This window comes from Plodia interpunctella, chromosome 15 (assembly GCF_027563975.2).
Source record: "Plodia interpunctella isolate USDA-ARS_2022_Savannah chromosome 15, ilPloInte3.2, whole genome shotgun sequence".
Taxonomy (NCBI): domain Eukaryota; kingdom Metazoa; phylum Arthropoda; class Insecta; order Lepidoptera; family Pyralidae; genus Plodia; species Plodia interpunctella.
Genome location: NC_071308.1, coordinates 6,492,373 through 6,512,576, shown reverse-complemented (window position 1 = coordinate 6,512,576; position 20,204 = coordinate 6,492,373). Strand labels below are relative to the sequence as shown.

General features: G+C 33.3%; 2 protein-coding genes across 2 annotated transcripts in view; one reads left to right on the top strand and one right to left on the bottom strand.

Moving 5' to 3' along the window:
- Positions 1-9,289, top strand: part of LOC128675749 (alpha-tocopherol transfer protein-like) — a 21,331-nt gene extending 12,042 nt beyond the window's left edge. Inside the window, exons 5-7 of the mRNA XM_053755400.2 lie at positions 4,752-4,862; positions 6,530-6,666; positions 7,441-9,289. Of these exons, the coding sequence (XP_053611375.1) occupies positions 4,752-4,862; positions 6,530-6,666; positions 7,441-7,564 (372 nt within the window). The 3' untranslated portion in view covers positions 7,565-9,289. The remainder of the gene's footprint in view (positions 1-4,751; positions 4,863-6,529; positions 6,667-7,440) is intronic.
- LOC128675751 (alpha-tocopherol transfer protein-like) lies at positions 8,924-20,005 on the bottom strand. The gene is made up of 7 exons (XM_053755401.2): positions 19,794-20,005; positions 18,649-18,734; positions 13,574-13,733; positions 12,405-12,657; positions 11,755-11,865; positions 11,053-11,186; positions 8,924-10,311 (listed from the first exon to the last, which is right to left on the bottom strand). The coding sequence occupies exons 2-7, from the start codon at positions 18,731-18,733 to the stop codon at positions 10,203-10,205; spliced, it is 852 nt and encodes a 283-aa protein (XP_053611376.1). The 5' UTR covers position 18,734; positions 19,794-20,005; the 3' UTR covers positions 8,924-10,202.
- Positions 20,006-20,204: the final 199 nt, after the last annotated feature.

Below are 20,204 nucleotides of genomic sequence, written 5' to 3'. Positions count from 1 at the left end.
GGTGTTGCCCGGGGCTTCGTTTCCGTTGGAATTTTGAGATAAGATAGCAGCAATCTCGAATAATGTACCTTTCTAATGCTGAAAGAATTTTTGAAATCGGTTCGGTACCTAGTTTCGGAGGGTAATCTCCGAAACTACCGAACATGCATAACATACAAACTCACAAACGCTTACCTCTTTATAATAATAGACTAGGAGCCCGCCGCGGCTTCGCTCGAATGAAATCATAATAAAATAAGTCAAATCCTATGTTACTCCTAAAGATTTTGTCTATTTATGTGCTAAATTTCAATAAAATTGGCCCAGTAGTTTTTGATTTTATTCATTACTAACAAAAATACAAATCTTTTTATAATATTAATATGGATATGGAAGAAATAAACCGGCATTACAACAATATCTCATAGATGCAATCTGTATATTGTCTGTATAAATTACTAAAAACTCGGAAAATACCTAATAGAGGTAAGTACTATTTATTAAATAATTCTACGTTTTCCGAGGTGTTCAATAATATTGACAGACAAATTCACGGTCAATTCCAAAAAGACATGTTTGTTGTTGCAAGGATTTCCAAATATCTATTCACCGGTGGTCTTTTTTCTTTGTCTGGTGTCTGTTTTCATGGAAGATATTTTTTATCATTTTGTAAATAGAAAATTAGAATTATGCATTATAAATCATACTGAATTGAACTGTGCAGTATGACAATGATTCTTACGGTTTTTAAATTCAAATCTTTGGGGTTTCGGAATACGAGTAGAATGTTATATGTAAGGAGTGTAGAGGTTGGCAAACTTAGGTTTTTGGCCTAAAGGCGTGTCGCTGCTGTTGAATAAATAAAATCAATTTGTCAAAAAATATCGTTTCAAAATGACATTTGAATTTTTCTAACTCTGGTCGCCGGATTCATTCCAAGCGAAATTAGTTTAATGAAGTTTAAGTACTAGTATACTAGTGACGAAAGTGCACTATAGTTATATGACTAATAGTATACTTTCAACAACACCTCAAAAGTGAAAAAAGAAAAATCGAAATGCATTACAACCGCAGCGTCGGTTTTCGCCTGAAAAAGAAATAACTATCCATTCTTACATACTTTCGCGTGCGATAGAAAATGAAATGTCCTAGCATGTACGAAATTCTACTAAAATTATAAACGTGAAAGTTGTTTGTTTGCTCTTCCATGCAAGATTATCGGTTTCCTTCTCTTCTAGCTTAAATTCCTTCCTTCTTTCCTTCAGTAGAGTTTTATCAAAATATCACATTATACAAAGTGACCAAACACATTTCAGATACAGCTTCAGGTTTTTTTTATACTTTTTGACCATCTATATATATACTTGTTACACCTATTACAAAATATATGTAAGAAACAAGTTTTTTTACAAATATGACATTTTGGCCACACGCTTTTATTGTCGTCAGAGAGATCTTGTGGCATTTAACGCCAGACAAAAAACCCATGTCCGTGCTGTAAACCGTAGACGAGTTCCCCTATTGGGAGCCGATTCTTGGTGCACCATCAGGTCATTAAGCATGACCCGATGGTGCACCAAGGATCGGCTCATAATAATGCATTGTCATGTAAACTGAAGCCGTGGGAAATTTCAACTCTGTAGGACGACTGGAAGTAGGAGAAATGTAACTTGCAAGATTTGATTACAGACAGACCCCTTCGTGACATATCTGTGTCTTTTATTGTAGCTGTGCATAAGTTTATACTCCGGGACCTTCTCTTTATCTGGTCCATGGATGAGTGGTTATCGCATAATGGTGATATAACCTTGCAGTCACTTAACCGGCAGACTTGCTTGCCTTTACCTAGACCACGAATTTATATGAAGATTACGTAATTTTGTGACCAAGTTTTTACGATATAAAAACTTACGATGCAACGTTGATAACTCGGAAATAATTTCAAATGCAACTAATTACAACTAAATACTTATTCAGGAATCAGTCTATTAAAAAAACCCGCATCACAACTACAATCCGTTGTGTAGTTTAAAGATCTATAGGCAGACAGAAGTGAATTTGTTTTATATTAAGTATGTAGTGATGTAATGATAGTGATTTCCAAATCTATCTACACTTTTTTCACACTCCGAATTGCGGAAGCAAGTACATAATTAGTGGAAATCCCTAAATATCTATGCTATTAAGTATTATAAAGAGGTAGGCGTTTGTGAGTTTGTTTGAGAGGGTCGAAACTACCGATTTCAAAAATTCTTTTACCATTCTATAGCAATCTTGGATAATATACCTTACATTATCCAAGATTGCTGTAGGCTATATTTTATCTCAAATTCTCACGTGAGCGAAGCCCAGGGCAACATCTAGTTGTCTATATTTAGGGATTTCCACTGACCTTTATGTACGTAGATTACCTTCGGCTTTTTAGATAATGTTGAATCATAAATATCAATTAAACACACGTTATCTTGTGCAGGCGTGTTTTTCATTATGTTACTAAATGATTACAATTAAAACACTAACGAATTAGTAGTTGTAACTAGATATTCTACAGACTCAAAGAATCTAAAACCTAATTTCCCAAAATTATGATTTCAAAAATTTTACGTTAAAATCAAAAGCTGTTTATAAACTTTTGATTTATGAATAAAAATGATCATCCGTCTGTACAGACAGATAGGTACAGAACTACTTCCCAATGATACAATTGAATTATAGATCAAATAACTCTTCATAATTTGATCTTAGTTATGTATATATATTTTTTGGAGATTGACACCAATTTCGTGGAATTGATTATCCGCCTGTAGTTTTGTGATCTAAAAAATATAAATTATTGGCTTTCAAAAGTATAAATTATTGTGTGTTTGAACGAAAAAGTTTATGTTGACATCACACATCACTTGATGTTGGCACTTGTAAAATTAACAAGATAATTCAAAAAATATATAACATATACAAAACTATATCTATTTTATTAACTTATAAATGTTATTAATTCAATTAACCTTTTATTGTTCTGAGAAACACGAGATTACAATGCGAAATCGTGACTATAGAATAAAACTGATTACTTACTTCAATCGTTTTTTGTCCCAGTGTTGGGCAAAGCAATAGGGTATTATCCTTACATATATAAAACAAAGTTCTCTGCCGCGTCTGTTTGTCTGTTCGCGATAAACTCAAAAACTAATTTTATATAATTACTAGCGGCACATTACGATTTCGCTCGGGTAAAACTATGATAAATTACACACCTAAACCTTTTTCACGATGCACACTGCCTATTGGTGAAAATCGTTTAAAAATTGTTTTTTAATTTATTTGTTGTATCGTACATACACACAGACAGTTATTTTTATAACATGTAAGGATAAGAAACATCGATGACTCGGTCGACTCAAGACTTTAAGAATTCTGAATATTTACATTCGTGCAGCGTAATTGTGCATGGATTTTAGTAAACATGAAGTAACCTTATGCAAATAATTATTGATAGCTCGACTAGACAGGACTTATTAGTGTTTATTAGTGCAAAACATAAGTAAAGTATGCTCAAGGATTATAAAAAAACTGTTTTTGTTTACTTGGTTGGCTGGTTCGTGTCGAAAGCAAATGAGAAGGCGCGTATAATAAATGGTGAATAAACCTTTGTTACAGGAAACCTGGTCGTGTCCATGTCCATAGATAAAATATTTTTTCTTTTATCTATGGTCGTGTCGTAAGCATGTCAAAATAAAATTGATCCTTTGCTTTGTTAGAGTGTTATAAAGTAAATTATAATATTTTCTACAAACTGTTTGTATGTCTGACAACAGTTGTGAAGAAGAAAGCAATAGCTCTCTCTCTCTCTCTCTCTCTCTTTCAGCAATGGTCGCCAACAGTGAAATATACTCTTCTACGTGAAAATAAAATAACGTATTGTGTTTTCTAAACTATTTTTTATTTATAAATGCATACATTTTATTTATATTTTTATTTATCTTTTGTCTTCTATTTCCGTGGCCATTTTGTTCTGTAGTCATCTCTAAATAAGAAAAACGAAAAATTACACAATATTTTAGATTTTTTAGTTTACCTTGTAGCTTATTCATATGCTTAGTCCTTGAGTACCTGCATAAAAACTATAAGTAATTAATACTATTGGACAAACCAATGTTATTTTGCAGTTTTTACTAAACAAGGTTACAATAAAACTATGATTGAATTTTACGAGATGAAACATGCGAGACGATCGAAGGCCAAATGAGTAATAACTAATTGCCTGATGCTGAGGTGGAATGTTGAAATTGTTTGGGATTGAACCCATTCACCTACTTAGTCGAAATGGCTAGGTACTTAGTATAGTACTAATCGCCACAATACTGCAATCGATTTCCTATCAATTGCTCGAAGAAAATAGAATTATTGCGTATTTCGCTCAACCACAGAATGTCGTTATCATGTTATATCACTTTTCGAAATAGTGATTAGCTATCATTTGACCACGACTTCGCTCGCCTGAATTATACAACAAATCCTTCCCACCCCGTTGGCAAAATCGCATGTAAAAATATTTTAGTACTTTTTGAATTTATTATCTTTTATTTCCACATAAATCGATATTTTTATTTATTAAGAATGTTTAATGGTTTTTGTAATAAGAAGTAGTCGTAGTATGCTTAAGAAATATTTGTGCCGTAATCAGGCAAACTGAACACAATGAATGAGCAAATGGCTAGTGAACGAACAGATACTTTCATTTTTTTTTATTTTGTTCCCTCTCTTCATTTCAGGAGGCTATTCCGATCCGGCTAAAGCAGATTCACGTGATCAACGCGCCCGCCTACATCAGCAAGATTCACGCCATCTGCAAACCCTTTCTGAAGACTGAAGTCGCTAAACTGGTCAGTATTTTTTTTTGTCTTTTTTGCTTCCTTTTTTGTATGTTTTCCGTAACGTCGATCAATGCTGTAGTTATTTGGCCAGTTTGTTTACTTATTTATTCTATCATTTTTGAATATTTTCCGCAACGTCGATCAAAGCTGTGGTTATGTGGTCAGTTTACTTTTTTTTTATACTTCCATTTTAGAATATTATTATCTGCAACATTTTATAATATTGCTGCCAGTGTCAGTAAACTTTATTTATTTATTACGTATTCTACCTCTCTCTCTCTAATCTGAACATTTTCCTGGATCTTTTCATATCAAATGAAATCATTTATTGTCAGAACAGTATTACAATCAGGTGGCCGCATGACACTTGAATACATTCATACATTATTTTCCAGTGTATATCGTTCTCCTATTTTACATCTCCATATTGCACAGTTCAGACCATTTGCCCGCATATCCTCCGTGACAGCATCAAGACAGCATGTACTGGGTTTCCTTCTGCCACGAAATCGGCACGACTAAACATTTATTCCCTACGTAATCTGTCGTTTTAACCCTTTGGTGGATACTAAATGACACACAAACAAAACGTCTACACACGATATGTCCGCAAGATGTGGCGCAACAAATAAATGTTACTCATTCAATCCTAAAAATATAAAGCAGGATGTACTTAACTACAACTAAATATACTTACAATGCAATGACAATGGTTCATTCTTTATGCACTTTAGAATCCTCGTTAAAGGTCATCTGCACTCGCAACACGTAGTTTTACGTAACGTCATTACGTCAGCTCTGAGGCCATTTTGACACTTTGGATGCGTCTTTGAATTGTTTTCCACTAACCATTGCTTCACTGACGTATGGCTGATAAGCATGTCATTTAGCCAAATTCTGTGTTTATTCGACGCTATTATCGTCGCATCACAGAAATCATACTTCCATTCTAATATTATAAATGCGAAAGTTTGTCTGTCACGCTTTCACAGCTATGAACCGATTTTGATACAATTAGTTATATTATAAATATAGATTAGTTTTATAATCAATACATATAATAAAACAGTACAAAAAAATCCTGTACATTGAATATATTTACATGAAAACAAAATTAGACGATAGAGTCATAGTAACAGAGAAAGTATTTGAAAAAAAAAAATCTGTCTGTTTGCCTGTGTATGTCTGTTTCTTTGTCTGTTTGTACACGCTAATCTTCGGAACTACTTAACGGATTTCAATGAAACTTTTTATTAAGTCTGGGCAAAATATAGGGTATAAATGATAATTTTGAAAACTGGAACACCTGATAGAGAACAGTGATGATACAGCTAAACTATAATAAATATAGAAATTACGCCTTAACAAAAGTTGTTCAGCGTAATGCATTTTCTGTTGAGATATAAAAATCGAAGATCTGGAACACCTGATGAAGAGTCATAATGGCCCAGCTAAACTATAGGAAATATACATATATTTCAGTCGTATGAGCATCTTCTGTATAGGTATCGTTACGCTTTGTCTGTACAATAAAATTTCTTTAATAATTTTGACTCCTTACCAAAAATTGTTCGGCCACGCGAACGAAGTCGCGGGCGTCAGCTAGTAATATAATATACAGATGCTATATGGATGCAAAAAAGATCTACTTGTGAGGATCTAATCCTAATTTGCAGATCAAGTTCCATGAACCCAATACAGACACGCTATACAAGGACGTGCCCCTGGAGTTACTTCCTGACGAGTACGGCGGCAAGGCCGGCACTGTCGAGCAGATCAAGAGGTATTGGGTCAAGCGCATCGAGGCCAAGAGGTGAGAAAGATACAGTTTATTGTCAAGGTCTGTTTAATATTTGGCAGTTTTAATTTGAATTAAATATTTAAACAACAATAATTAGAATGCGCATTAAAGTCAGTTACCAATATAAATAAATACCTTCTACATTTCCTGACACAACACTTTTTTTAAATAATTAGTTAAATGTATAAATAAAGTCTAGAAGGCTAAATAGAGCCACTTTCTCTAATCTCAACTAACTGAACGACAAAGCCAGTTGCTTCTGTTATTATTTGTTACTTACTTTACCGCAGTCAGTACCAGTCCCACAGTTTATTACAAACTACTTACTCGTTTTAAGTCTAGTTACGAGAAGCGCTCAAAATTCAATCCTTTCCATTCTGGTAAAAAATGTTGTGAAAAGTCGACTGTATACAATTCCAACGTTGCCACGTTACAAGATTTGTTAATAGAAGCCGTGAACTTAATTACTTACTATGATTTTATATTGTTAAGTTTTGTTGACTCGTTTGACGAATGAGGCTGTTCTGTTGGTTGGCAACAATGTGTATTGACCAACAAATCTTGACTGTTTTATTTGGTATTACATTGGAAAAAAAAATCATTTTTTATTTATTTTTTGCCAGACTGTATACCTATATTTAAATGACATAGTTATCCATATAATTGAGATGAAAAAAAATCTGAAATCGAACGGGAATTGAATTCACACTCCTGTTTATTCGGGACAGTACTCTTAATCACTGAGCTATCGAGACCTATATATATTTATTTATAAATCGTCTCCAGAGACTGGTTCTTGAGCCACGACCAGCGCTGGTCGGTGGACGAGGCGCGGCGCCCGGCCGACGGCCACAGGGACGAGCGCGCGCGCGGCCTGCCCGGCTCCTTCCGCTCGCTGGCGTTAGATTAGTCGCGTCGTGGGTGGACATAGATAGGTTTACGTCCACTTTCTGCCAAAACAGTCGCCACAAATTTCTATTACTTTGCCAGAAAGTGAGCGAATACAATACAAACTGAGTAAACCAATCTCTGGTTGTGTACCGTGCGCGCGAGAGATTGCAGATTCCATCTGACACGTATAGACGTGTTCCCTATGTGTTAGGAACTTACAAAATGTAGGTTAGCAAATCTTATACTAACTTGACGAGATTTGCTGTTAACGGACTCGTTAAGGAGGACATCATGGTTTAAGGGCAAAATTAACTTTTAGTAAGTAGTCCACAGCGCAGGCTATGCATGCAAGTACTCTCGTGACGCACATTATACATTTCTTTATTTTTACCAATTTAATGGTTCACTGTTGGGGCACTGACTGTCCTTATAGATGATAAGAAGGATTGGCCATGAGATGGACATTTCTGGGTGAAATATCATTATCCTATATATAAAAAAGGACCAACATTTTTATGGATTGTATGAATAGTATTTGGAATAATAAGACAATTTATATCTGTATTTTATTTTTATTTAACACTTTTTTTTTGAAGCGAGAACGATAAATTTTGTTAAATAAAAAGCTTGTATTGTGGTTCGTCTTATTATTTCAATATCTGAGGTTTAAACGATTTATCAAGCGAGTGTTGATTATAGACAACACATTATAACACCGTTCTCTTGTGTTGTCTACAATCAACACTCGCTTGATAATTCGTCGAATTACACAATCGCTATTATTTCAACAGAAAACGGGTTCTCTTCAACTACATTTCATCATTGTCACGTACACGATGTTAACAACGATCGATATGCATGCATGACAGATTCAAATTCGCTTGATTTTTTGAATGACATTGATAAATTTTGGTTTACTAGAGAGCGTACTATGCGATAGCTTAGGTATTTGTCATTGTTTACTATTTTGCAGGCTATAAACTAAAGAATTTCGAATAGTATGGTTTTCCGTATATTTCCAATGCATCCGTTTCATCATACTATGACTCCCTGTTTGTAGCCTCTCTCTGCTGGATGACATCTTCTTACTCTTTTCATAATTATATAAAAAATATTTGTAAAATTACTTAATGTACTGTAATGTTATGTGTAATGTACTGAGTGTGATTAAAAAATACACACATGGAAAATTTAAGGGCCGATTTACGAGATATTGCAATGAAATCTTTACTTTTAAGAATAATAAGTAACACTAGACTATTTTTTATAAAAAGTGATCACATTAATATTATTTTTTTAATATCATGTGAGAATTCATATTAATCGTAAATTATATTTAACTTGTTTATTATCAACTGAGTTTTTTTATGTTATGGCGATTAATTCAGATATTGAATTTAGTAATTATGTAATTTAATTTTCAGTTTGGTTTCTAGAACCGTATTACTGAAATAACTACTGTAATACGGCGGAATTCCTCCTCCTAATTTTTTATGTGAAATTTGGCTAAAAGGGCTCTTAAATCATTGACGAATCAATTAAACATTTGAGAGTCGTTTACGCTAAATTTTAATGAATCAATTTCATCTAATGTGTAGCTTTAAGTGTAGAAGTAAGTAGGTACCATACAAATAATTTTCTTTTTACTTTATGGTACCTATAGACTTAAAATCAGATTAAAACACAGACCGTGATTTATCTACCTCACGGAATTATTATTTGTATAAATAAAATATTTAAGATTTACATAATAAGTTTTATTTAGATTCTTTTGTATTATGCATATTTTATTTGTTCCCCCATTTCCTTGACCTTTACAATTAATTGTTCAATAAATTCGCATTAGATATTCATACAAATACTGAATGACTTTTATGTACTTCTATATATCATTATGTTCAGATGAAACTTTAGAAAAATCAAGGCCAGGCTTTTGGTTAATCGCTGTAAACTTCCTACAAAATTATATGATACTAGAGGTTGGCCGTCTGTTGTAGCTTCTCTCGGGTAAAACCGTAATAAAAAAGTATCCTAATATAGTAAAGTATGTTACTTCTGAAGGTTTTGTCTGTCTCTGTGCCAAATTTTATCAAAATCGATCTAGTACTTTTTGCTTTTCAAATCTTTTATCTTTATAAAAGTAGTATGTATGGATAGATAGTATATGTATAGATAGGTACTATGTACAAATGCAATATGCACTGAATGCATTTTTTTCTGTGTTTACGATATTATTTAAAAAATATAAAAAATAAAATCAAAAACATACACGTCTATCTGTCACTATTTACATGTCATAAAGAGTACCCAACGGATTTTATGCGAAATTCGCTATCATTTTTATTGATTCTTCAGGAGGGTGAACTTCACGAGCGTTTTTACGCCGACGTGAGCTATCAATAGTGTTTATTAAATTGTACCATACACAGTAATCAATTTAATTATCCTATTTTATAAATGAGTAAAGTACTGGTACAATGTTCATTTTATAAATGTTTAATTTTAAAAAAACGTTCTTTATCAAAATGAAATATGCGACACTAATGAAACGCTACACGCCGCGTTCAAACAGTCGTGAAATTCACCCAGGATGATTTTTAAAAGAAATAAGTAAATACACCAGTGAAACAAGCTGGTCGCGTCGCTTGCTATCGAAATCAATCGATTGAAAGAGTTCTAAAAGATCCATTCATTGTTTTGTCGGCGCTGCTCTTTGGTTTTTTCTTCAAATCCGCCGTCCACAGATTATTATTTAGGAACATAGACCTGAAAATGGTTTTAAAGAATAAATTAATAACTATCAAAACTTCTATATTAAATTTAGGAATTTTAAAACTATTGAAACTTCTATTATAAGTGTTAGGAACTATACTTAAATCTGTAAGAACTGAAAAAAAACTAAAAATCTGATATCAAAACATTTCAAGTACAGAAAATTTTTCAAATAAAACTATTGCAAACTAAAACTGTACCTACATAAGATAATAAATTACGTATTGGAAATAACAGAGAACAGAGAACACTCTGATGACAGAGAGAGAGATATTCATATGATATGACACGTATACACGTGTCCAATCTTTTTACTAGCTTTTAGTTGTTTTAATTCATCTGTCCCTATGTTTGCTAGACTATCTTTGATCAACTCTTGCAAGTTAGATTTCTCCTACTTCCAGTTGTCCTACAGAGTTGAAATTTCCCACGTCGCTTCAGTATCCATGACAATGCATTATTATGATAAGCACGACTTGATGGTGCACCCAGGTTCGGCTCCCAACGATGGAACTCCTCAACGGTTTACAGCACGGACATGGGGTTTTTGACAGGTGTTAAAAGCCACAAGATCTCTCTGATGACAATAAAAGCTTGTGGCCAAAATGAAATTTTTGCAAAAAATTTTGTACATACATTACACATACATATATTAATTTTATCAATGCTTGTTTACATGTATGGACTAGCTTCACCATTATTCAGAAATTTATGATACATATTTTATTGTCGCACCTCTTAGCATTAACTTTGGCCACCCATCCCTTTTGTTCGTCCTTCAGAGTTGACTGCTCGCCGCCGTACTCCTTCGGTAAGTACTTCTTGTCTATGAATTTGCTGATGCCTACAGCATCACCGTGGAATTGAATCTAAAAACAGATTAACAAGTTAGGGTGAGTTGCACCGTCAAATTTTACAACGTTGATTTTAACCGACGAACTGCTGACGTTTATGCAATATGGTGTACTATGTGTTTTTCGTCTCACGTTAAAGTTAACGACATAGTTGACGGGGTTGCACCCTTTGTTAATAACTAAAAGTACACATTTTTGTGAGATTAGTATTACTTCGTTTTAAATTCATGTCTGTTATTGCGTTGTGATGAAATTTTACTTTATTTCAGCCAATATCTTTACATATTATATACAAAGTCTTCTGTCGCGTCTGTCTGTTCGCAATAAACTACACGGATTTTCATGGGGTTTTGTTCAATAGTGTGATTCCTGAAAAAGGTTTAGGTGTATAATTTACAATGTTATTACTGGTAGAAGCCGGGTCGGGCCACTAGTACATCATAAAATATGAACTTTACGTGAGAATTTATTTTCTTTCTAGCACTCAATGCGACGTTTTTGTATCGTGGGAAACAATGAACGAATGAGACATAAAATAAATTTTACATAAAATAGAGAATACAAAGGTAAAACGTGTACTCACAATTTCTAAAATTTCTGCAGGTAATATAGGTTTGACGAGAGCGAATAGTTTCTCATAGAAAGACGGACAGTTGACAACATGGACCTGTTTCACACGGACTGGCATACTTTCCTGAAATTAAAGACGTAGATATAAAAAATATATATTTGGATTATTATTTTGGTAAGTATATCAATACTTTGCTTACTAATGTTATGATGTTATGTTCTCTTATGGTTACAATTTTCCTCACTTTTTAATTAGATTACAAAATTCTATTCTACGACTAAACGAAAGTTTGAAGGTGTGAGAATGTTTGGCGAACCTTATTCGGACAGTTTTCGATGAAATTTGATGCACGAGTAGAATATAACTCGGTATAAGTATTCCAAAATCTATATATCATAATAATATATTAATTGATGATTATTTGTATTCCACTGCAGTGATTTTTAGAAATACGCGGTTGGACATAATACGGTGACTGTTCAATCCAAAATGGTAGTCTTTTTTAATCATCTGATTGTCCTATGAGATAAATAATTTTCTAAGTAAGTACTGGCTGATATCAATCAAATTTAAAAAGAAAAATATATCGAGAGGTACTACATCTCCCAGGTACTGTAATTGTTAAAAGCACATAAAAAGGGAAGTGAATAAGAAATACTGACAAGTAAAAACAGCAGGAAATCTCTGAAATACATGATGTTGACTTTGGGGATGATCCTCAAATGGTAGTCCTTGATGTCCAACACGATGATATGACCCTCAGGGAACTCCTTGTACTCGTGGAATTTGAGCCAGTAGTCAGCTTGCACGGTGAACGCCTTTAGCAAGTCGTAGAACGAGAATTTATCAAGATTGGGATCGTCCAATTGATGAATTAGAAGCTCGTGTTTATCCGCTTCGAATGTGACTACAGATCTGCAAAAGTAGTTTTGACAGGATTAATTGTTATGATTATTCAAAATCAGAATTATCTTAAAGCTACAAACTATATTTCGAATGACAACTATTTACAAGAAATGCAGTAAGAAAAAAAATTGTAATAGTATTGGCCCTTATCAAAAATGTTACATACGGACATACATGTAAATAGTATTACAGGAATAGAATACATTGGTAGGTGTTATTCATATATCATATAATATTATAAATGCGAAAGTGAGTTTGTTTGTAAGCTTTCACGCTTCAATGTCTTCCGATCTTCATGAAGTTTTACATACACGTAGTCAGGGGTACAGAGAAGGACATAGGGTACTTTTCATCCCGGAAAAACATACTGTACTGTACTGAGCCGAAAGCTAGTTATTCATATTATGAAAAATGCGGAAAGTAAGTATGTACTTAAATTTTTATTTTTAAGTATTTTGGTCAACAAGGAAGGAAACATTTTAGAGGTAAACTTCAGTAGATGTAAGGTTTAATCAGGAAATATTAAAATTAAGTAGATATAATAGTACTGAAGGTATTTATAACTCCAAGTGTTGAGGAAATCAATGTTTGTGAAAAAAATCATTTCATGTTACTATAGGACATTGTGCTGTCATAGCCGACCTTCATCAATGCAAATGGAAAACGTAGTGAATTTTGAAATTTTGCTTTTGCGTAATGCCCGTACCGACATTTTTTTATTATCTTACATAGGTCTGTATGATACAGTTTGAAGAAGTACTTAATATTATAAATACGAAAATTTGCTTTCGTACCTAGAGGTGTACCACTGGGCGGATTTGATTGAAATTTATATTCCATTAATCACGTGATGTGTTTGTGTATGTCTTATTTAGCATTTTTATTGAATAAAGACATTTTATATTGTATTTATTTATTAACTTACGTGATAGAAAAGGCTGTGATGATAGGTTCTGAAAGCGGGTCCCTGTTGGTGTAGATCTCTTTCATGTTGGCGCGGCCAAGCGCGAACCGCTCGATGCACTGCTTGGTCGCCTCCAGGCTACGGTTGCAGCTGTTCAGGAACTTCCACAGCATCAGGTCATCTACATTCCAAGTGAAAATTTATCAATAAATAAATAAGGTGGATTTTAAATTATTGAACTTCGCGCCCGTGGGAAATTTGGGATGAAATATTCTCTATGTTATTGGGATTTATTAAACTGCAAAAACTTCCAAAAAAATAATATTGTTTTTTTTTTACCTTCCATACTAAGACCGAACGATCAATTTACTTTTATATGAGAAACAACAATTCTCAAGGAGGGTTGACCTCAGGCAGTTGTAAAGTCATAGCCGAATTAAAAAAAATAGATACACATTAAGCGGATTCCTTATGCTGCGTATGAAACCAAGAATAAAAACCTTTCTTATGAAAATTACCTTAGCACGGCAATGTCTGCAGCCTATCGCTCTATGCGATTATTAGTAAATCATTAAATATGTTATATTAATGTCATTGATACCTTAACTATAAATAGTAAAATGATACTTCAAACAATCAAAATTTCATGGCCAATACTATGTTCAGTAATTTAAAAACCTGTTCTCTGCGGTCGAGGCCGACCTTGGAGTTTTTTCTCGCTTTACGTAACTAAGTATATTGACCATTGACATATACAGTTATTTCGGCTAAGTTTCATCCAACGATAACAATTCGACGTGGATTTATTTTAGTTGCAACTGGCAACACATTTTTACTTTCATTCAATTTTGACATGTTTTGTTGTATTGACGCAGTACGTAATGAGTTCATTGACCTCATAAAATGTGGATTTCCACACTCCAATAATCGATTATGTATATTTCGATGGTTTTTTAGCATATAATCGATACTATCCATATTCATACTAATATTATTAAAAAAAGATTAGTATTTTTGTTTATTTATTACGAATAAACTCAAAAACTACTGGATCTAATGTTATGAAATTTGGCACAGAGATTGACGAAATGTTCAGGAGTAAACTACTTATTTTTATTATGGTTTTACCCGGGACGGGTCACTAGTATATGAACATTTCGCTTTTCGTTCCTATTTTTTTCTCACATTATGAATCCAGGAATGAGTACAATACGTTTTATTATATTTCCTGTAGAAATGCGTCTATAACTGTATATTTTGGCAGTTAGACAACAGGCGAAACGAGACGAGCATTAAGATAACGGGACATCTAGCGAAGTTACTTTAAGTTATGACAATACTTAACGGTTATACAAAAGCGATGTGTACGTTTAACCTTTAGTAACCAACTATTTCTGAACGCAAAATTGATTATAGGACAGCTACGTTCCATACAGCAAGCTTTTGTTCGTTTACAAAAATCATCTTTCATACGACTATGAAATGATAGGTTTGCCGCTATAATGCGCTTCTATGCTGCTCCGACTGCGCTGCACCACCAATGGCATCCTGAGTTTATTTGTTAACCAATAGGAATCGCCCCTGTATCGGAGATGGATTCAGATCCAAATAATAAAATAAATGAATAATTTGTTATACTAACATAGATTTAGTTATTAACATAATTAGTTTTTCAATTATCCTATGGGAACCTGACCATTTACCGGTATGAAATGTATCTAATTTTCCTACAGGACCCTCCTCATTTTCCGGGATGAAATGTATCTAAGATGTTAACCCGGTATATAAGGTACCTACATACCAAAATTTCAAGCAAATCGGTCCAGTAGATTTCGAGTGATGCGCGTTCAGACAGACAGACAGACAGACAGACAGACAGACACAGACACAGACAGACAAAAATTTCCAAAACTATATTTTCGTAATCTATATCAGTAATTAATCCATGAAGAATTAAAAAAAATATCCAATGTACAAATTTGGCCTTTCTTCAATTTTATTATATGTATTGATGATGATGTCCTAGGTCCGCCACAAATGCGGCTACTCAGCGCGGTGTACCAACTTTTCTGTTATAAAAAGAGATTTATGTTAGAGGAAAGTGAAGGAATATGCCCAGTTGCGAGACAAATAAGTACTTAGAAAATATTAGAATGAGATGTTTTTTGTTCTATAAAAATAAAAATGCTTGTTACATTTGAAAATTGTTTGGGATTTCGTTTTTAGCGGTAATAACTTGCATGTAATGTTTAATATTATATCCCATAGACATGTACGCAGATACACGACAAAGTATTAAAGTATTCTTATTACATGGTACTTATATTTTAATAGTGATCAGAAACCAGCCGTTCAGTTCGAAGTTAATTACTCATCTACATATATAAGTGGTATTAAATACCCACAAAGCGTTATATTGTATAACACGTCGTAATACTAAGAAATTACTTTGAATTTGTATTTATTTATACAGGAAACCATTATTTGCACACAGTTCATGGTCATATAAATTGCAGTTTGTACGTAAATGTACCGCTAGCCGCTGGTCTCGGCTTCGCTCGGGTAAAACCATAATAAATTATACACATAAACCTTCCTCAAGAATCACTGTATGTATTGGTGAAAACCGCATAATAATACGGCCGGTAATTTTTGAGTTTATAGAAAGAAAGAAAGAAAAATTGTTTATTTGGATGTATCATTACACTAGTTAAATATTTTACATACAAAAATTTCACAAAATTATACTCCAAAACGGCCTTCGCTCAGCATGTGTCGTAGATCATAGCATGAGCCACGACGCTGGTCTTCCGCGAATACCAAATTTTCAAAAATAAAATATAAAAATTAAATCAATCACACAATCAAAAATTTTCAATTAAAATTACTTACATGAACATAATAATAATAATTGATATAATTTGATCAAATCCACTTAAATTTAAATTATGGCACATTAATTATTACAATAAACAGATAAAAATGCTGCAATCATACATTATTTTTTATTGTCAAAATAAAGCTATAATATAGCGTTTTATTTATTTATTATTATTGTATTATTTGCGTTGATTCGGGGCCCCTAAAGCCCGGTTGTCCTGAATAATTGGCACGGTTCGTATGAAGGTGGTTGCTGCTACACTATTATGTTATTTCAAGCAATCATTGGCTGGGACTACGTATGTCCTAGATAGATTTTTGATAAGTCAATTAATTTAGTAAGTTTAGGATTGAATATGACGAGCTCATGCGAAATAATAACAACTTCATAAAAAGTGTTCTCGTTTCATTAATTATTGTTTTACTTGTTTTAATTATTCTATTAACTTTAAATCCGTATACGTAACTCGTATACGGCCCATATAACATTAAACTCACTTGATTATATACATTTATATACATACAACTGTAATCAAATCACATACGTCGGAGATCTAACCTTGATCCTAGTTAAGCAACACATGCATTATTTTAGTTGCTGTGCGTGGCGCACTATAACATAATTATATAGAATTAATGATGTATTATTTGATGCAATTTTTCGGTGTGTGTGGGATCCGCCCTAGGATAGGACCATATACATATCCTCCGTAGATGTTGTAAAGGGCAAAAAGTTGACAGCAGGTTGACAACAACAGACAGAACCTCAGATCAATAAAAGGACGTTCGTGAAATCATAGCTAAATCTTCTGTTGATCAACTGAAAGTTTTTAGAGGCATAGGAGTGTCAAGACCAAAACCAGAGAGAAAAAAATGTAAATTAATTATTTGAAGCGATTTTCTCTCTAATTAAACTTGTGAGACGCCGGGAATGATTTCCTTATCTTTGTTTCGCATCTGTCTGTCTGTACGCGATAAACTCGCAAACTACGAATTTTTGTATGGTTTTCGCCAATAGATTGTATAATTTCTGAGCACCCTGAGTAAGGTTTAGAATCCGGAACAGGCCGCTCGTTATATAGGTGCAATTAATAGTTAACTAAGTGATACTTAAATCGGTTAATCTATATATATAAAGGAACAAGCGTTTTTTACTAATCAACGCCAAACCTAAACCATAGAAGCTTTAAACGCGAAATTTGGGCAGTAGCTTTAGGTTATTACGTAGTGCTCAGATAAGAAAGGAATTTTCAAAATTCGACCCCTCAAGGTAGGTAGGTAGGTAAAATTTGGGGGTAAAGTTTGTATGAAAAATAACGAAAATCTTTACTGATCTACTTGAAACTTGGCACAAATGCTTTGCAACAAAAATAATAAAACTCGTGTTTCAGGTTTTTTTATAAAATTTTACCTTTCGGGTAGTAAAATGAGGGTTTCAAAATTACGTCAACTAAAGATATCAGTAGACAGCTCAGCGGTAAACACCATTGAATTCATGTTGTTACTGTTGATGGTTCGAATCCTGAACTTCAATTATTTTGAGTTAAATCTGATTATCTATAGGGTGATTTATGTGATTAGTTTTATTATGGTTTTTCCCGAGCGAAGCTGGGACGGGCTGCTAGTTATATATATTTAAATATCTGACGTACTTATATTAAATATTATTATCCTGTTTATCCACCCACAAGGAAGGCTAGTGTCCCAACAGTGGGGACAATAAATGTCAATGGCTGTTGATGATATCAATGTAAAATAAATATCTAATCTTATTAATAGTGAACATTGCATTCGTAATGATGATGTAATAATATAACAAAAACAAGATATTGTCCTTCAATGAATTAACAAGAATGCATGGCTTTGAAAAATATTCATTGTATGATTTTCACAACAATAGGTATTACGCAGAATAAATCAAGTAATATATGTTATTTGATATAAAGGATTCAAATATCGTCGATCTAAACTAAACATTAACTACCTAAATTACTGAAGAAGATTTACGTCACGCGTTTGGATAAAAGAAACTGATATAAAGAATGAAGGAATGGTTATAGGCAAGTAACAAGGACTCAATTTTTTTACTAGTTGTAGTAGTAGAGTAAAGGTAATGGTAAGTACAAAAAAATATATATGAAGGTCTTCGCCCCACAATGGAATTGAATGGTGGAATGAATTGGTGAAATAAATAATTTTGTGTTTGATAAACTTACTAATGTCTTGTGGTAAGTATATTTCTTTCGATATCCATTCCCGGATCGTCGCTATGTCTTGTTTGGTCACTGTTGAATTCTCCATTCTGCAGAAAGTTACAATCAAATTAACTATCTCAATGTATTTCCAACCAGCTTTTTCAAGCGACTTGAATTTCCACGAGAACAGCATTTCCTCTTTTATTAAATTTCTCTAATGCGAAATTCGAAGAAAATAGGTTGCGTGCACCGTAACAAACTCACTTTCGAATTTCATATTTGTTGGAATGAAATTGGGATTAGCAATTGGTTTTGTTCAAGTTATCGTGATGACATAAAAAGGGATCAGGCTGAAAATTCTCGCGACTCTTTCTCTGTATCAATATCACCTATTTCAAACTATGTAGTTATACCTAAATGTTAACCCATATTGTTTTTGAATACATGTTTATTTCCTGGTGATCTCACGGCGCGTTTATGATACGTATGTTGATACAGCACAGCAAACATTTTTTTGTATTTACTTACTTAAAAGTAAATAGGTAAACAGACTTGTCAGTTTTACGAAAAAATTATATTTTTTCTAACTAAGTAGGTACGACCATTTTTGTTAAAAATCTTCCTCATAAATCGAGATAAAGTTTGGTTAAAATATACCTACTAACTAAATACTTATATAGATGTTGGTAGATGATAGAAATGGCAAAAAACTATTGTCGCGCAAGAAACAAAACAAAAGGTTAACGTTCGAAAAGTAAATTCTGATGAACTGCGCTAGCCGATTTGAAAAATATTGTTTTGTTAGGAAATAATGATAAGACAGGAAGAAAACTTTATTCGTCATGAATAACTCTAACTTTTACCTGCCCACGAGAATTTCCCAGAATAGTTACTCTGTTCCACGCTGAAGATTCATTCATCAACAGGACATTACCCTTTCTAATGATGGTGATGGATAAAGTGAATAGTTATTATCATTTATTAGAACGGTTTAACTATAAATGCCTTATCGATATAAATAGGGGTAATCCAACTATAAACATTAAGTTATCTTCATGACACGCCTAATTAATTTCCTTTTTTTGGAAAATGAAGCAGTGGGTTCCAGCAGGGACGATAATGCAAAATAAAAAGCATTTGCCAAAAATTTTTTTTTCTTTCCTTACCTTAAATATCTCCTAACTTTCGGCCAGACCTTACAAAATTTTCAAAATTACACGAATTCGTACAAATTACACGTTGAAATAATCTCGGATATTAGTTACACTGGATCACTTGGAGACTGGTCTCCAGCACGTCCGCATTTGACGACGGCGGCTGTTGGAATATAAACTAGTCTTTCTCTTTGGCAAGTTGACATTGACCGTTCCACGGATAGTGCGTGCCTGGCCTTATAATCACATGTGCATTAGGTGGTCGATTGCCTAATCATACTGTGGCTATGAGTGTCAATGTTGTTTAGGCATTGTTTTCTTTTTAATTAAATAACTATTGCTAGGGCAAGGCTCGTCTTCAGTGAATGCCAAGACAGCTAGCAGCCAGGCCCCATTGCTGAGTCACGACTGAGCACGCTCCGT

Coding starts and splice junctions, on each gene's coding strand:
- LOC128675751 (XM_053755401.2), bottom strand. CDS start 18,733: ATGGAGAATTCAACAGTGACCAAACAAGACATAGCGACGATCCGGGAA. Junction 13,734..18,648: donor ATACTTACCACAAGACATTA/GTAAGTTTATCA, acceptor CTTGGAATGTAG/ATGACCTGATGCTGTGGAAG. Junction 11,187..11,754: donor CTGCAGAAATTTTAGAAATT/GTGAGTACACGT, acceptor ATCTGTTTTTAG/ATTCAATTCCACGGTGATGC.